General features: G+C 45.3%; 1 protein-coding gene across 1 annotated transcript in view; it reads right to left on the bottom strand.

The window, feature by feature from the left end:
* The window catches only part of LOC146813695 (solute carrier family 22 member 7-like), a 406,693-nt gene that overhangs the window by 180,786 nt on the left and 207,692 nt on the right, over nucleotides 1–18,215 (bottom strand). Inside the window, exons 5-6 of the mRNA XM_085609108.1 lie at nucleotides 7,651–7,819; nucleotides 4,544–4,667 (exon numbers count right to left, since the gene is read on the bottom strand). Coding sequence (XP_085465234.1) covers nucleotides 4,544–4,667; nucleotides 7,651–7,819 — 293 coding nt within the window. The remainder of the gene's footprint in view (nucleotides 1–4,543; nucleotides 4,668–7,650; nucleotides 7,820–18,215) is intronic.

The raw sequence follows: 18,215 nt of genomic DNA on the forward strand, positions 1-18,215 counted from the left end.
TCCACTTCCGCGTAACGTGCGCGTGCAGCGTACGCGTTACGCGCTATGCGCGCGTGACGTTTGACTACGCAAATTGCATAAATTAACGCAAACAGCGTAGAAAACTAGCGTAATTACCTCGCGACGTGCGCTTACGGTACGCGCTCGGTAAAAAAAAAAAAAAAAAAAAAAAATATTGCTAATAAATTTTACCTGTTTATTTTTAAAAAAATGTAAAATAAAAACATATTGTAGAATTTTTAAATTTTAACCATAGTCTTTAAAAAAGGATAGAAAATTAAAATAAAAATATGTAAAAAAAAAAAGAAAAAAAAAAAAAAAATTAGCATTTAAAAAACCATGGGTTTCACTCACGTTATAGTTAGGAATTAGCATTTAAAAAACCTTGCAAATTCACTGAAAAAACCATGGGTTTCACACACGTTATAGTTAGGAATTAGCATTTAAAAAACCTTAGAAATTCAATGAAAAAACCAAAGGTTTCACACATGTTATAGTTAGCTGGACATTTCACTCGTAAAAAACCAATGAAATTCCCCCGTTATAGTTAGTTCACCTAACTATAACTCGCGCGCCCGCAATGCACTACTGATGACGTCACATATTACATCACTCATGACATGGTCACTGACATCACTCATGACATCACTGATGACATCTCAAATGACATCACTGATGACATCACTGATTACATCATCCAGTGAATGTGTGTTTTTCTGAAAATTAAATATGTTTTATATATGTATATCTCAAGGTCAATGGAAGAATAAATGGGTATATAAGTGTCTAAATGAATGCTTTGTTTTTGAAAAATTGATTGTGTAAATGACTGATTAAGTGTATCATAGTAAATACATGGCTTACTGAGTAATGTTTAAATAAGAAAAAATCTGTATTAGTCTCTCACTTTGTGTATAAGTGGCTGTATGGGTTGGTGAGTAGCTTCATGGGTGTCTATATAGGCTATTAGTTGTTTTTTAAGTATCAGTCTGAGTGTCTGTATGGTTCGGTGGGGGGTATTATGTAGTGCATAGGTGCATGAATGAGTGATTCACTCTTTGTATGTATTGAAGACAGCATGTGTGCAGGACTGTATGGGTGGATGACTGTGTGTATGGGTGTATTAGTGAGTGAATGACTGTCTCAATAGTCTTCATGAGTAACTACAACTAGTAAATGTGACTATTGGTGTATATAAGTGAGTATATGTAAGAGTGAGAGATTGGAAGAATTCCTGTATGAATAAGTATGTGTTTCTATAAGTTATTGTTTAAAAGAGTAAGTATATGTAAGTTTCTGTAGAAGAAAGTGTGGTGGTGTGTGTATAACTGTATAAGCTAATAAATGGATGTTTGATTCTTTATTAGCATGAGTGACTATGTGTGTGAGTAACTCTATGGATGAGTGGCGTTGTGTAACAGGATGTGTAGGTGTATGAATACATATGATGAGTGAGTGCATGTATGAGTGACTGTAGAGGACTGTTGGTGAATGAGTGGATGTGTATGTGTTTCTTAGAATTACTGAATAGGTTGTTGTAACTGGTATTGGTATGTCCATTGTTTTGAAAATGTTAGTCTTTATTTTTGAATGTGTGTTTCAATGGTTATATTAGGGGAAGAGGAGGTCTACCACTCTATCACAAGGATGATGTCATCAGTGATGTCATCAGTGATGTCATTTGAGATGTCATCAGTGATGTCATGAGTGATGTCAGTGACCATGTCATGAGTGATGTAATATGTGACGTCATCAGTAGTGCATTGCGGGCGCGCGAGTTATAGTTAGGTGAACTAACTATAACGGGGGAATATATATATATATATATATGCAACAACATATAGCTATATATATATTATCTATAGTGTTTGCTGGTACATCAATGTGTCAGTGTTTTTGTTTATTGTTATAAGTTAGTAAAAACCGTCACAATATTTTTACAATTAATACAGAATAAAATTTTTTACAGTAAAATACATCACATTTCTAATTGATCCCAGCACATTATTTTGCAATTAATGCTGCATAATGGAGCCTATTTAAATAAAATACTTTGCTTTTAAAATTAGTCAGTTTCTAAAATGTGTAAGTTGAAACTACAGGAATACAAGATAATAAAACATTTTGCATTTCAATGGCTGCTATTTTGTTTCAATTCTTGGTGTTGAGGACCACAGAGATGCTCAGGTTCCTTAGCTCTGCTGTTCTGATGTCCTCTCTGTGTAATTGAAGGACTGAAGTCCAGTGATATTTGTGTATATAGCCTGAGAAACTTCACAATCACAGCATTACAAACAGAGAGCATTGACTCCAGCAGCTGTCAGTTCGACCCAAGTGGGATCAGGTTTCCTGGACTGAAAGGAACATCAGCTTCAGTGTTCACTGCCTCAAAGACTGACATTGAAGCTCTTGGAGAAGAGGATGGAGGTTGCAGCTAAACATTGATGTTCAGCTGCATCCTTTTAGGCTTCTTATCACATAGGTGTAGGGGCTATTATCAGTCCTCACTATGAAATCAGCAATGTGTGACTAGTCTTTGGAATCTTCTGTGATTTTCACATAGGGGACCATTTCAGTTTTGTGGACAATCCATTTCTATAAAACTTCAGATGAGTTAAGCACAGATCCTACAGATTTGCCTCCTCCTTGGGTTAAGCACAGCTCCCAGACTATAAAAGCTGACCTAGTTGTGAAGATTATAAGTCTGGCCGTAGTTCACAATTAACAAGCTATCATGAACTTCCCCACACAGTATCTTATCTGACTTGGTTCGAAAAGGCACATGCACCAAGTGGCATGGTCATGCTATCTGGTCAGTATTCTAACTGTTCTTCTTGTATCAACTGAGTGCCAGATGATATTAGCAAATCCAAGATCAACGTTTCGGTAATATATTCAGATGTCCTAGTCACTCTGTATTTCTTTCAGACTTTTTCAGTGAGGCCATTCTCTGAGGAGCTGCAGCTGGGCTGAGTTCACTTCTATTCCACACTTACAGATGAGGCTATCACATAGCAGCAGAACTGATACATTTTTAGACACATTTAAGAGGCTGCCCACCTTCAACCCTCCATTAGGATAAACTATACAAAGATACCTGGTCTAGATATTAAATACGTAGGGTGAGGCAGGGACCCCTGGAGGCCTCACCTACTTATTACTGTGTGAGTCTAAGGAACCTGGCCTCTGTTCTTGGGAAGCCTTGACTGAGACACATGAACTCTTAGTCAAGTAGGCAGCTGAAGGCTATTTACATCTTATTTACTTCCCCGTATGGATCGGAGTCCACTTCTTGAGTTCAACACTGAAATCCAAGCGCCGTAAGCAGGACCTTCCAAAGTGGCATCGAGTCTCTGCATGTTTTTCGGTCTTATATGCTTTGGTTCTTCTTAGTGTGATATTCACTCTTAAAAAGTAGCCTACTAAATACATGCTTAGGAACTCATACCCTTACCTCACAATGGCTACAGTGTTGGTGGTGCTGGAGGAAGTAGCACAGGAGGGCATGCAGCAAGTGAAAGACAGCAGATGTCTGACTAACCTTAAACCTAAGGAGAACCCTATAGTCTTTGGGGATACATATATACTGCATGACCCCTAGACTAGGGACTGCTCCCCATTTTATCCAAGCATTACGTCAATCTCATTGTACATGCAGGGGATTTGAGAGAGTCCAGTCAAGACACACTAAACGTGGAATAAGAAGGCAGATTTATCATAACGGGGCCTGTAAAATGGCTCATAAAACAAAATATAGAGGATCAGCCACAAACGGCTTGTCGTGTCCTAGCCTAATAAGGGGGATGGTATGTGGTAGTGATAAAGTCACCCACTTGAGGTGTACTCCTAGAACTCCTAGGACTTCTCGAAGTCCTTGAACTTAGCAAGCAACTACCTAAATCATGTAGAAAACCTGTCAATAAACATGTGACAGAAGTGTTAAAGAAAGTGTTTAATCAAATTGATGAAATGAATAGCAGGCTGACACATGACGAATGCAAAACTGACTTTTGAATTTAAAGCAGTTGAGCTTCTATTCCCTTACAAAAAGTAATCTCTTTCTTCTATAACCTCTACAGTGCCCAGGTGACAGGATAACTAATTCCACCATTCCCTACAGTGTAAACTGGTGTCTTCATGGTACAGCCACCCCATCACCCATCCTCCGGATTTTATAGGGTAAATTCGATCACTCCCTATCCAGCTAGCTGCAATCAGGCTACCTAGCTCTTCTCATTGTTCTCTGCACCACCAAGGATGGTATATGTTTTGGAAATGTCTCTCTTTTACTGCAGCCTCACAGAATTCTCTTTATCTACATATCTGCAATTCATAGTCCAAGAAAACATTAAAGATCTGATTGTTCCATGGTATGTTACAGTTTTCACTCAACTCACTGCATCTCTGAGGCCACTTGAAAGGCACTTGACATTCATCCTCACAATTGAACCAATGAGACAAATGTTAGTGAATAAAGAATGAATCGTCACAGAGGATCAGTTTCATGTATAACCACTATAGTTTAGTGCTAGACTCCACTCACCTCAATGTTTATGTTGGAGGACAAGTGTGCCTGTCCGTTCATTGAAGAGCATCGAACCAAGCCGGCGTGTGCTTCCTTCACCTTGCCTTTGGTCAACAGCCACCTCACAGACTCAGGAAGCCACCTGTGGAATTAAGGAAACTGAGTGTATTCAAATAATACATTTTAGTCCTGTGCTTAACTCTCAGATCACCAGTCACCCAACTGGTGCATTGTCCATACGGAGATTCAATCTTAATGATCTGTGAAGGACACTCCTTAGAAAATAATCAGTTTGTAATATTCAATGAATAAATTTAATTCATTTAGAGACAAGTCAACATTCTGAAACATAGGGCCTGATTACAATCTTGACGAACAGGGTTACTCCCTCATAAACATGACAGATATCCCGTCCGCCAAATTACAATTCCATTATATCCTATGGAACTTATAACATGGCGGAGGGGATATCCGTCACATTTGTGATGGAGTATCCCATCCGCCAAGATTGTGATCAGGCCCTTAATCATAAAACCATTCTTCAATTTAATATTAAATGATTAGCACAGCTATGCATGTTTCACAACACTGTTGCTTCTTCATGGCTGTGAAATAAAAACAACATAAACCTTTACAAAAATCTCCATCATACATGAGAAATTACTTTGAAAAAAACTGTTACCTAATTGAACATAAATAATCAGTTCTTACAACTAATCAATAATCAAATAATGATTGATAATTATCCCTCTTTGTTACACTATTTATAATTTGAAGAGAAGCAGGTTGATAAAGTTGTCAATTTGAAAAAAGTCACAAGAAGGTGTCATAATGTGCTTCTTAAACTCCACCCAACTGTATTATATTAGATATCAAGTTCTCCTTTCTAACTTGTTATTGAAATTAAATGCATATTTAAACTAGAGAAATAACTAAATGTCCAATAAAGAACCCCATATCAGTCCCCATTGTCTTAAAAAAAATCACATTTTCATAGTATGATACAGTTCAATGCCCTGAAAAGAGTATTGTAAAATCTTCCTGTCCATGAAATTAACTCTGGGTCAATACCTCTTGCAAAACACACAGTCAATTCAATCAAACATAAGCCAAAATAGTAGCAGTAGTAAACGTCCAAAGTAAAAACCATTTATTCATATAATCAAAAACACTAGTATGCAAGACCTGTCACCATAAATTGTTCAATCCATTCCTGTACAATCTCAATAGTAATAAACCTTTACTCATCCAGAATACTTCAAATCAGAGCAGTAATTTCATTGATCTTTCACATTTTATAAACCGAAATGTCTGCAATAATAATATATATAGGTCCATTCCATACTTAAGCTCGTAGGTATTTGCATTATAATTTCATTAGAAAAATCTTTTAATTTCGATTGTGGTGTTGAATAGTTAATCTGAGATGTATACTTAAAGTTATGATTTACCCATTCCTGTTTCCTAATACCCAAATGTCTTGGATACAAAAAGAACAATTACTCCATCCTGATATCAAACATTCCATGCAGCCCAACAATGTGATTAGTGGAAATTCATGCAACTGAATCTGTAGCTTCCCAAAATTAACAGCATTTCCTTCCATAATGATCACCATTACCAAAAACTCTGCTTACCTTATAATCCTGAATTACAAATAATCTCTTTTTATCTAAAAGGTCTATCCATTTGGCATCATGTTAAGAGTATCTAAACACAATGGGGCCGATTCACAGAAATAGCTAAGACAAAATCCTAAACTTACTACTTTTGGTATTCACAGAAGTTAGGATTTTGTCTTAAGTTTGTCTTAAGACAAACTTAAGACAGACTTAAGACAGTCTTAAGACAGACTTAAGACAGTCTTAAGACAAGCTTAAGACAAACTTAAGACAGACTTAAGGCAGACTTAAGACAGGCTTAAGACAAACTTTAGACAAAATCCTAACTTGAGTCTGTCTTAAGTCTGTCTTAAGTTTGTCTTAAGTCTGTCTTAAGTTTTTCTTAAAACAAATTTAAGACAAAATCCTAACTTCTGTGAATACCAAAAGTAGTAAGTTTAGGATTTTGTCTTAAGTTAGTTCTGTGAATCGGGCCCAATAACACAATGATAAAAACGTGAAAAATATTGCCCAGATACCAAATTAAGAATCAAACTGATAAACTACCATAGTGTTTAGTTCTTACCCAATATCTATGCATAAATAAAATTAGGGCCCGATCCAACCACACCATAGTAAACAAAGCATCAGTACAAGCTGCCTTTCTTTTGTCCATTGTAAATTTCCCACCAAATGTACACACTGTCTGACCCCAGAAGAAATCTCACTCCATCTCTGGATGATTAACACTGCATCCCAGACTCCAAACAATTTCTCAACTCAAGTATCAAAAGACCTCAACAAATAGATAATCCATGAAAAATCACATAAACTCAATTCAAAACAGTAAACCTGAAAATGCAAATGAAAATAAAGTAAAAAATAAACGTAAAACAGAATATTCTCCATTGGAACCCCATACCTCATAGGCATCATGATACAGTTCAATGCTTAATCACAAAAAACACTTTGGCATTGATATTATATTGTCATTCATCATGAAATCATTACAATTAACAAAGATCATTCCTTAACTAACTACTTAACGTAACTACAAAGATATCAGCAATGTACCACAAAAGAAAAACATTGATGTGACATTTTTTGATAAACATTTTCTATCATTGTTATCATAATATAAATATCATAATTGTAACTGTTTCTTAAAACAATATATCAACAATGGATCACAATAAACAAAACAAGTGTTGAAAATTGACTCTGCATATTCACCCATTACCAACCAGCTATTTCTGTATCATGAAACAATACAATCTAGAAGAAAAATAATACAAATTCTGTTAAAGTAAAACGTATAAGTTCCCTGTCTGAATTCATACCAAATTGTAGAGTTTTCAGTTTGTAGATCGAAACAGCCTCTCTTGCCTTTACCCTTTTTTCAACATTACCTCCTTTTCTACTTCCATTTAGGTCTACTGGAAGAGTGAGGTGTGGGATCACAGTCCTAAATACGCAAGGTGACCATAAAACATATGTTCTCCTGCTATGGGTCTATTCACTCACCATACGCTAATGATCCCCAAAATATAGGGGGATGTTACAGCGACGAGCAGCCAGCGCCAGTCCCGGATCAGGTACGCCAGTAAAGGTAGAAGCATCAACCCAGTGCTCCAGTAAAGGCTCATCAGGCACCCAATGAAGGTGCGGTGCTTCGTATCCACCCATTCCAAAGCTGAAAGATAAGAGACACTGATCAGACATTGAATCTTGGTGGTCACACTGTAGCTCAAGGTTCTGTAACTAAATTATGGAGATACTCCATATACCAAGCTATTCAGACCATCTTGGAGCTTTTCTTTTTAGTTTACCTTTGGCGTAGGAATTTATCTATTTATTACTTCTTTAAAACCACAAACTACTAACCCATACTGCCATCACAATGCACAGTACCTTAAGTAACTCGAATGTTCGGGAGCAATTTCTTGCAGTGGAACTGAAGACAGGTCTTCGCCCATTTAGTTTTAAAAAAGTAGCGATTGCTCATTGGTCAGCCAAGGTTGTAGATGGTTAAACAACTCTTTATCTATTTGCCATTAGTCATATTTAGCACTTGTCCTTACCACCCAAAACAGTGTCAAGAACAGAAGCAAAAACACAGATTGCTCTAAACAGTCCCTCATGACACAACAGTGCCATTTGTTATACTAAGTGTGACCTCTGACCCTGCTCGCAGGCAGGTCGCTCCCCACGCCGCTGTACTGCCTCGGTCTGTACTGGTGTTAACTCTGCTGCACTGCATTGTCTGCCTGATTGTTTTTGTTTGGTTGTAACCTGACGGTTTTTTTTCTACCCACTTGTTGTAATTTGCCTCATTTTCTCCTCCCCTGTTTTGTTTTAACGTACCTTTCGCTCCTTCCTTGTTCCCCCCTGCCAGTTCTGTGCCTGATTTGCCTTATGTTCCCGCCGCCCGGCACCCGCTCTTTTCCCGCTCTTCCTGCTGCAGAGTCCCTGAAAGCCCGCCCCCTGCTTACTCATTCGCCACCCCGCTCCCGCCTCCCAGCTGCTCCTTCCTCCCAACTCCCCTCATATGGAGGCCGCGCAGTGGACGCACCACTGGCGTGCCGACGGCGCTCCTAAGGCAAGTCCGTCTGCTCCCGTCTGTTCCTGGACCGTGCCTAGCGCCAGAACCCCTGGCCCTCGCATACGCCATGACACCCGACTCCACTACGATGCCAGCACCCTCCACGCACTCAACACCAGACAATCCCGCACCTGCTGCCTGGCTGCCCCAAAGCGCACCCAAAGACCCTTCTCCTGCCAGATCTGCAGCTTCACCAGCATCCGGCCCGCCAACCCACCTACCAAAGAACCCAACCACCTCAGATGCATCCTCCTCAACAACGGCTCCGTACACAAACACGCCTTCGAACTCTGGGACCTACTCGACTCCAACACCCCAGACGTCGCCTTCCTGGCGGAGACCTGGCTGAACCCCTCCTCGGCTCCCGACATCGCTATAGGCACTCCGGAAGGCTATAAGATCACCCGCAAAGACCACACCAATGGAGTAGGAGGAGGAATCGCCATCGTCCACAGGAACACTCATAAAGTCTCGACAAACACCAACGACACCCTCAGCACCGCCGAACACCTGCACTTCCAGATCCACACCGACCCCAACACCACCCTCAGAGGAACCCTCGTGTGCAGGCCCCCCAGACCCCGAAAACAGTTCAGCGACTCCATCGCTGACTTCATCAGCACACACACCCTTGCCTCCACGGACTACATCCTCCTCGGGGACCTGAACTTCCACCTCGAGAACAACAACGACACCAACTCCACCACCCTGATCGACAACCTCGCCAAACTCGGACTCACACTCGTCACAACACCCACCCACTCCGCCGGCCACACACTTGACCCCATCTTCTCCGCAAGCTCCCACGTCTACTTCTACCACACCACCGAGCTCCACTGGACCGACCATCACTGCATTCACTTCACATTCCAGAAACCAACCACCACACCCAACAGATGCCGTGCCGCTGCTGGAGCAAAATCACCAAAGACCAGCTATCCATCACCCTCGCCCGGAGCCCACCTGCAGACCTGACCGACCCTGACGCCGCCGCTCGCAACCTCAGACAGTGGATCAACGACTGCGCCACCACCCTTGCCCGCTCAAGAAGCCCTCCCACAGCCACTCCAGCAAGAAAGCCCGCTGATTCACCGAAGACCTCCGGGCCTCCAAGCAAACCCGCCGAACGAACACCGCAAAACTACGCAGCCAACATGAACGCCACCCGCAGACACCACCACCTCATCAGATCTGCCAAAAGGGCCTCCTTCAAAGTCTGCCTAGACAACAACGCACACAACAGCAAAGAGCTCTTCAACATCGTGAAGGAACTCTCCAACCCCAGCTCCAATATCAACGACATCCCACCTTCGCAAGACCTATGCGGCTCACTGGCCACCCTCTTCCACCGCAAGATCGCAGACATCCATGACAGCTTCAACGCCGTGAACACCTCGGCAACCACTGAGACTCCCGCCCCCACGACCACCACCCGCACCAACCACCTGCTCTCCTGGACCAACATCAACGACGACAACACCATCAAGATCATGAGCACCGTCCAGTCCGGATCCCCGTCAGACCCTTGCCCACACCACATCTTGAACAAAGCCAGCACCACCATCGCACCCCATCTCCGGAAAGCCATCAACATCTCCTTCGAGACAGCGACTTTCCCGGGGAGAGCTGGAAGCACGCAGAGATCAACACCTTACTCAAGAAGCCCAAGGCAGACCCCAAGGACCTCACAAACTACCGACCCATCTCCCTGCTCCCGTTCCCGGCGTAGGTCATCGAGAAGGCTGCCAACAAACAACTGACCAGCTTCCTCGAGGAGAACAGCATCCTAGACCCTTCCCAGTTCAGGTTCCGCAGCAACTACAGCACCAAAACTGCCTTCATTGCCGCCACCGATGACATCAGGACCCTGCTAGACAACGGAGAAACCGCGGCCCTCATCCTCCTGGACCTGTCAGCCGCCTTCGACACGGTCTGCCACTGCACACTATGAACACACCTCCACGATGCCAGAATCCAAGAGAAGGCCCTGGACTGGACCACCTCCTTCCTGTCCGGCAGAACACAGAGCATATGCCTCCCCCCCTCTGCTCCAAAGCCACCGAGATCATCTGTGGCGTACCCCAGGGCTCATCCCTGAGCCCAACGCTGTTCGACATCTACATGGCACCACTCGCCCACGTCGCCCGACTGCACGACCTCAACATCATATCCTACGCCGATGACACCCAGCTAATCCTCTCCCTCACCAAGGACCCCCACACCGCCAAAACCAACCTCCACGAAGGAATGAAGGCTGTTGCCGATTGGATGAGGAACAACCAACTGAAGCTGAACTCGGACAAGATGGAGGTCCTCATCCTCGGATCCACCCCCTCGGCCTGGGATGACTCCTTGTGGCCAACTGCACTAGGAACAGCCCCAACGCCCAACAACCATGCACGCAACCTAGGGGTCATCCTCGACTCCACCCTCTCCATGACAAAGCAGGTCAACGACGTCTCTTCCTCCTGCTTCAACACCATCCACATGCTCTGCAGGATCTACAAGTGGATCCCCACCGAAACAATGATCACCCAGGCCCTCATCAGCAGCAGACTGGACTACGGAAACGCCCTCTATGCAGGAGCCTCGGCCAAACTCCTGAAACAGCTCCAACGCATCCAGAACGCCTCCGCGCGCCTGATCCTTGACAACCCTCGCCGCAGCCACATCACACCCCACCTGAGAGACCTGCACTGGCTCTCCATCAACAAGAGGATAACCTTCAAGCTCCTCACCCATGCACACAAGGCACTCCACAACACCGGACCAGCGTACCTCAATAGCCGACTCAACTTCTACACCCCCACCCGCCAGCCCCGCTCCACAGACCGCGCCCTCGCCTCTGTCCCCCGCATCTGAAGAGTGACTGCCGGCGGCAGATCATTCTCCCACCTCGCCGCCAAGACATGGAACACCCTCCCCATCCACAGGCGGCAGACCCAAGACCTACTGACCTTCAGAAGACTCCTCAAGACTTGGCTCTTCGAACAGTAGCAGCACCCCCCCCCCCACCCCCTTAGCGCCTTGAGACCCTCACGGGTAGGTAGTGCGCTTTACAATTGCTATGATTGATTGATTATTGAAGGGAGACTTGAATGCTATTTCAGTCACTGTAAAAAGCATGGATGTAAGAGGGTATGAAAAGTCACCTCTTTGAAAAAGCCTACTGACTTATGACCCAGTAGACTCTGTGCCCTGGAGGGTCTGAACTTTAAAACCTTCTTGCAGGGCTCACCTTGTTCGAGATACCAGTTTTAACATGGATGCCATCATCACACTGTAAACATTATACTTCATCTCTCTCAGTCTGACAAAACATATTTCAGGCATGTAAAACATTCAAGGAGGTGATGTTAGCCTCTCTTCCACAGCCCCCGCTGAGTTAGTGCCTATACCACTATGTGAAAGGGGTCACTGTTTAAAAACAAAAAGTGTATGAGGTCAGTCTCCAAAATTATTCTATGTAGAATTTGGGCAAATGCCTCAAGCTTAAGGGATCATAGGGGCCCTGTTGCCATATAAAATGAGATCTGCTCCTCAGACTGATATTGATGATTTTCCATGGAAGATCACTGTACAAGTCATTCTTGTTATGAACTGTAAGGTGTTTGCTTTTGTGACAATGTAAATTGTTACCCATAGAGCACATACTCTCTTTCACAACAAATGTTATTATCAAGGCTAACAGATTATTATCAATAGCACTTATGGAAATACATGGCCAAGATGAAGCGCATCTGCAGTGATACTGTATGTGAACCTGGAAATCATGATGAAGGCTTTAGACTGAAGAGCATGCAAAGAAACTACTTTCAAAGTATGAAGACACTCCTAAACAGATTTCTAAATCAATGTGTTGTTGCATGACATCTAAATGTGATGTATGGTGTCGCCTGACTTCTGGATCTGATGCGTGTTGTTGCCTCTCCTTCGTATAGGCATCCCTTACTTTTTCAGATGGTGTTGGCAGAGGCAACACTAGTCAAAGAGGCAACACTGGACCGCCTGCTACAGTTTATTTCTGGAATCAGTTCCACTGTGTCACCTTCCGCCACCATAACACAGCTTTGGCACAACATACCAGAGAAAGAATCTGATGAAATCTGACATCATTTTCCTTCACAAAATCCGTCATACTTGGGTTCTTTGGATGTGTATCATAAAAATTTCTAGATTGGCACAGTTGGTAAAAACAATGGGTTAGAATGCTACCTAGAGCTATTGCAACTAGTTAAACTATTTGCCAGCATTCCTCAGATCAGCTCTTGTGTGTCTAATGTAACACCCTAAGTGGCCCAGTGTATGCACAGACATGGCTCCCTTGCTTACTGTGCCACAGTATCCAAGATATCCCTCACTGAAGAGGACCAATCATGCCAAAACCTGACGTTGCTTCTATTCACCTCTGGAGGGGCCTCGTTTGGTTGTTTGGGATGTACTGTGCCCATGAAGAGCAGGGTTTGCACTAATTTACATGAAGGAACTCTGTTTAGAGTGGCACAGTGGGTGACAAACGATGGGTTGGAAGAATCTCCAAAATTAAAGCTAGTGTTCAGTCAATTTGCAACAATTTCACCTATCACAGTTTGTGTATTCGATACAATATCCTAAGTGATCCAAGGTGTGCCACATGATCTGAGCCGTACCTCGTTGAAGAGGCCTCACAGGTTTGAACCCGGTCTGGGGTTGTTTTGGAGTCCTTTTCTGGGTGTGTCAGTACAGGATGGTTGGTTGTGAGTGCTGATTTGCATAAAGTTTGCCCCTAGCTACAGTAGGTAAGTGGGTGAACGCAATGGATTGCAATGTTACCCAGAGTGATTGCAAATGGTTTAGACTATTTGTAAGTATTTCTGCATCATAGTTTTGGGTTTTGATGTGATACCCTAAGTGGTCAAGGGTGTGACCTGGTGTGGATCCCTCTTTTGCTATATCACAGCATACAAGTCATACATCACTGAAAAGGCCTGAAACGGCTGAAACCTGTCTAAGGCTGTTGAGCTGCCTTCTGGTACAGGACGGATTGTTGCTTGGGGTCAGTGCTGATCCACATAAAGGAGGCCTCTATCGAAAGTATCACAATATTTTCAAGTGGCCTAGACTATTTGATAGAATATCTCCCATCACCTTTTGTGTATTTAACTTTGAAAATGTCAGGGTAGATATGTTAGCAGCAGGTTCCAAGTATATGCCTCTGGTCTATACCCTTTTCATTCAATGTACTCATACAAAAGTTCTTGAAATATTCAAAACAGCAACATTTTATGTGCTTCATCCTCATCTTCATTAGTTTATACTGAATCAGGTGGCAGTGCAAAACTTGTGTGTCCACAAACAGGGTTTAATAGGAGACATGTCTTGTTACCTGCCGGTAATCTTCATTACCCTGTCCCAGTCCTACCATAGGGGCTTATTAGGATGGTCCGCACCCTAGCGGTGCTGGGACTGTCCACCAGCTGTGTCGCGGTCCTGCACCACTAGTTAGGTTGGGACTGCCACCCTTGCAGTTTCATTCCACATCTATGACATTGCGGCGGATGCTGCTGTAGACACCACCCGCCGCAATACCAAAGAGGCATGTTGTGCATTTCCATTCACAAGGTGACAGGCACTGTGCAGTGCCTGCCACCTTAGGGGGTACCATGGCTACCCCCCAAGTGCACCCCCCACTCCCCCACGTCCCTGGGGCCCGCAACAGGCCCCCAAAGCCAGTCTCCGCCTGCCTTTCTGCAGCGGAAAATACACCGCAAAAAGACAGGCGGAGAGGCCCATGAAAATCACTACAGCGGTGCCTGCATTGCACCGCCCAAATGATTGCCTGGTTCCAGGCTCCGTAAGGCAGGCAGAAAAGGACCGCCTTGTGAAACCATGATGGTCGGTCATTCCGACTGCCGCGGAACAATGGTGATTTCCACCACCATCCTGATATGGCGGTGGGTAAATCACCTTTGGATGGCGGGTGGATCCCCACCACCGGCGGTGGGGATCCGCCCGCCATCCTAATCACCCCCATAGTGAGGCAATCCTGCCTCCTGACAGCCAATCAGAATGCTAGAATATTTTTCAAAAAGTAACATAAGCCCCTCCCACCCACTGCCATGCCTGTCATCAACAAGTCCAGACATAAACACAGCAGGAGGGAGGGAGGCAACAGGACTGGGGCGAGGAGGACCGTTATCAGCGTAATGAAGATTACAGGTAAATAACAAGACATTACCTCCTCATGGGTCTTCCTCGTCCCAGTCCGAACATAGTGAGGAACTCATAAGCAGAGACCCAAGAAGAAAAAATGCAGGACACTAGGGATCCTTGTAAAATTACAAAAACGTAATCAAACAAATGATTAAGGAACAGCAGCGTCCAAAACGCCAACAGAAAAACCGGTCACAGAGACACATAAAACAGCAAGGCGAGAATGCCGAATAAATGTGAGATGGGGCCGCTAAGAGGCCGCTCTACAAAACTCCTGGCCAGATGTCCCTGCCGCCTCAGCCCAGGAAGAGGACACAGAACGTGCTGAACGACCCTGTACCAGAGACGGAGAAGGCAGACCCACAGACCCACAAGTTAGGCAGATCGCCAAATGCACATAGTGAGTGAAGGCGGAAGGAAAAACCAACCAATCCTGAGTCACACCCCCACAGAAGACAAACAAGGCAGGAGGAAGACAAAAACCCCATGGCACGGAGGATGAAAAACCGAAGGGTGCGAACATCCAAGGATAAAGGAACATAGGAATCCCCATCCCCTGGCAAAATAGGAAGGAATCACCCCCAGCTGCAAAAGAAACATGGAGGAGACCAAGGGAGAAAAGCCAGGCCCAGCCTCAAAACAACCTCATCCAGCAGAAACTGAAAATAAGGGAAGCAGAGAAGCAAAGCACCCAACTCACCCAACCGAAGCGCGGAGGTGACGGTCAACAAAAAAGCCACCATTGCAGGCAACCACAACGAACAGCCTCCAACAAAGGCACAAAAGGAGGCAACAGCAGACGCTGCAAAACAGTAGGCAATCAATAAATCAGTCAACCAGTCAGGGAATTGTAAGCACGCTACTCACCCGTGAGGGTCTCAAGGTGCTGAGTGGGGGTCCGCAGAGCTGTTTAGCCAAAGAGCCAGGTCTTGAGGGTCTTCCTGAAGGTGTTCAGGGAGGGGGAGCGTCTGATGTCTGCCGGTAGCTCGTTCCAGGTCTTGGCTGCAATGTGAGAGAAGGATCTTCCGCCTGCTCTGGCTCTGTGGATGTGCAGGGTTTCAGCCAGTGAGAGGTTGGAAGATCGGCGGTTTCTTTTGGGTACGTGGAAGTTGATTCTGCCATTGAGGTATTTGGGTCCGTTGTTGTGTAGGCATTTGTAGGCGTGACTGAGGATTTTGAAAGTGACTTTTTTCTATACAGGGTGCCAGTGGAGTCTTTGTAGGTGTTGACTGATGTGTTCGTGTCGGGGGATGCCAAGGACTAGTTTAGCTGCGGTGTTCTGTATTGTCTGGAGTTTAAGGAGTAGGGACTTGTTGATGCTGGCGTAGAGTGCGTTTCCATAGTTCAGTCCGTTGGAGATGAGTGCGTGGGTGACTTTCTTCCTTGACTCAGGGGGGATCCACTTGAAGGTCTTGCAGAGAATGCAGAGGGTGTTGAAGCAGCTGGAGGTGACGGCGTTGACCTGTTGGTTCATGGTGAGTGATGAGTCGAGTACAATTCCGAGGTTCTTGACATGGTCTGAGGGGGTAAGTGGGCTTCCGAGGGCGGTCGGCCACCAGGGGCTGTCACATGCAGAAGGGGTGGTACTGAGGACGAGGACTTCTGTATTCTCGGCGGTGAGCTTCAGGCAGCTGTTGGTCATCCAGACTGCGACGTCTTGCATTCCTTTCTGGAAGTTGAGTTTGACAGTGGTGGGGTCTTTGGTGAGGGAGAGGATGAGCTGGGTGTCGTAGGCGTAGGATACGATGTTGAGGCCGTGTTTTCGGATGATGGCTGCAAGGGGGGCCATGTAGATGTTGAAGAGGGTGGGGCTCAGGGATGAACCCCGTGGGACTCCACAGGTGATTTTAGTGAGGTCGGAGAGGAAGGGTGAGAGTCTGATGCTTTGGCTTCTTCCGGTGAGAAATGATCGGATCCAGTCCAGGGCTGTTCCTTGTATGCCTGCGTCGTGCAGTCTGGTGACTAGTGTGCGGCGGGAGACGTTGTCAAAGGCTGCTGATAGGTCAAGTAGGATGAGGGCTGCAGAGTGGCCTTGGTCCAGGAGGTTGCGGATGTCATCTGTGGCGGCTAATAAGGCGGTCTCTGTGCTGCGGTTGCTTCAGAATCGGGATTACGGGTCGAGGACAGCGTTCTCTTCAATGAATCGTGTCAGTGTCCTGTTGACTGTTTTGTCTGCAACTTTGGCTGCGAAGGGGAGGAGCGAGATGGGCCGATAGTTCTTGAGGTCAGTGGGGTCAGCTGTGGGCTTCTTGAGTGGAGGTCTGACTTCTGTGCGCTTCCAGTCATCTGGGAAGGTGCCTGTTTTGAAGGTGGTGTTGATGGTGCATTGTAGTTCGGGTGCGATGGTGGCTGCTGCTCTGTGGAAGATGTGAGGGGGCAGGGGGCAGTGGGGGCCCCCGTGTGGTACTTTTCATGGTTGAGGCGGTGTCTTCGGCTGTGATCGTTGTCCAGTTGGAGATGGTGGGCTGACTGGTGTTTCTGGGGGCCGCCTGTGGCACCTGGTGGATGGACGATGAAGTTGTCGTAGAGGTTTTTTTGATCTTGAGGTGGAAATGGGTTCCAAGCTTGTCGCGGAAGTCCTGGGATGGGGTGATGTCTGTGGCTTCGCTGCATGGGTTGGTGAATTCTTGAATGACACTGAAGAGTTCCTTGGAGTTGGCCAGGACTTTTTTTTGGATGAAGTTCCTCTTGGTGGCTCTGATCTGGTTGTGGTAGTCTGTCATGGCGTCCTTGTAGGTAGTGTGGTTTTCGGTTGTCTTGGTGTTTCTCCAGTTCTTCTCCAGGCATCTGCAGGTGTGTCTGGCTTCTTGGAGAGCGGTGGTGAACCAGGAGGCTTTCCTGGGGCGTTGTCTCTGGGGGTTGTGTAGCGGGGCGAGCTCGTCTGCGGAGTCCGAGATCCAGGTGTGGAGTTCTTTGGATGAGTCGTTTGCGTCGAGTTAACTTGCTCGTCGGTAACCTTGCCCCAGTTCCTTCGTGGTGGGCGTGGGGCTAGTTTGCGTGCCTTGGGTTTGTTGATGGTGAAGTGTACGCATTGGTGGTCGGTCCATGGCCACTGCGTTGTGTGGCTGAATTGGATGCTGTTGCTTGCCAAGAAGATGGGGTCAAGGGTGTTTCCTGCTCTGTGGGTCGGTGTGTTGACAAGTTGTTTAAGTCCAATGCTGGCGATGTTGCCAAGAAGGATAGTGGAGTTGGGGTCACTAGGGTTGTTGAGGTGGAAGTTCAGGTCTCCAATGAGTATGTAGTTTGTTGAGGCAATGATGTGGGGTGCGACAAGTCGATGGTGGTGGGGGCGAAG

Source organism: Triturus cristatus, chromosome 6 (assembly GCF_964204655.1).
Source record: "Triturus cristatus chromosome 6, aTriCri1.1, whole genome shotgun sequence".
In the NCBI taxonomy this organism is placed as follows: Eukaryota; Metazoa; Chordata; class Amphibia; order Caudata; family Salamandridae; genus Triturus; species Triturus cristatus.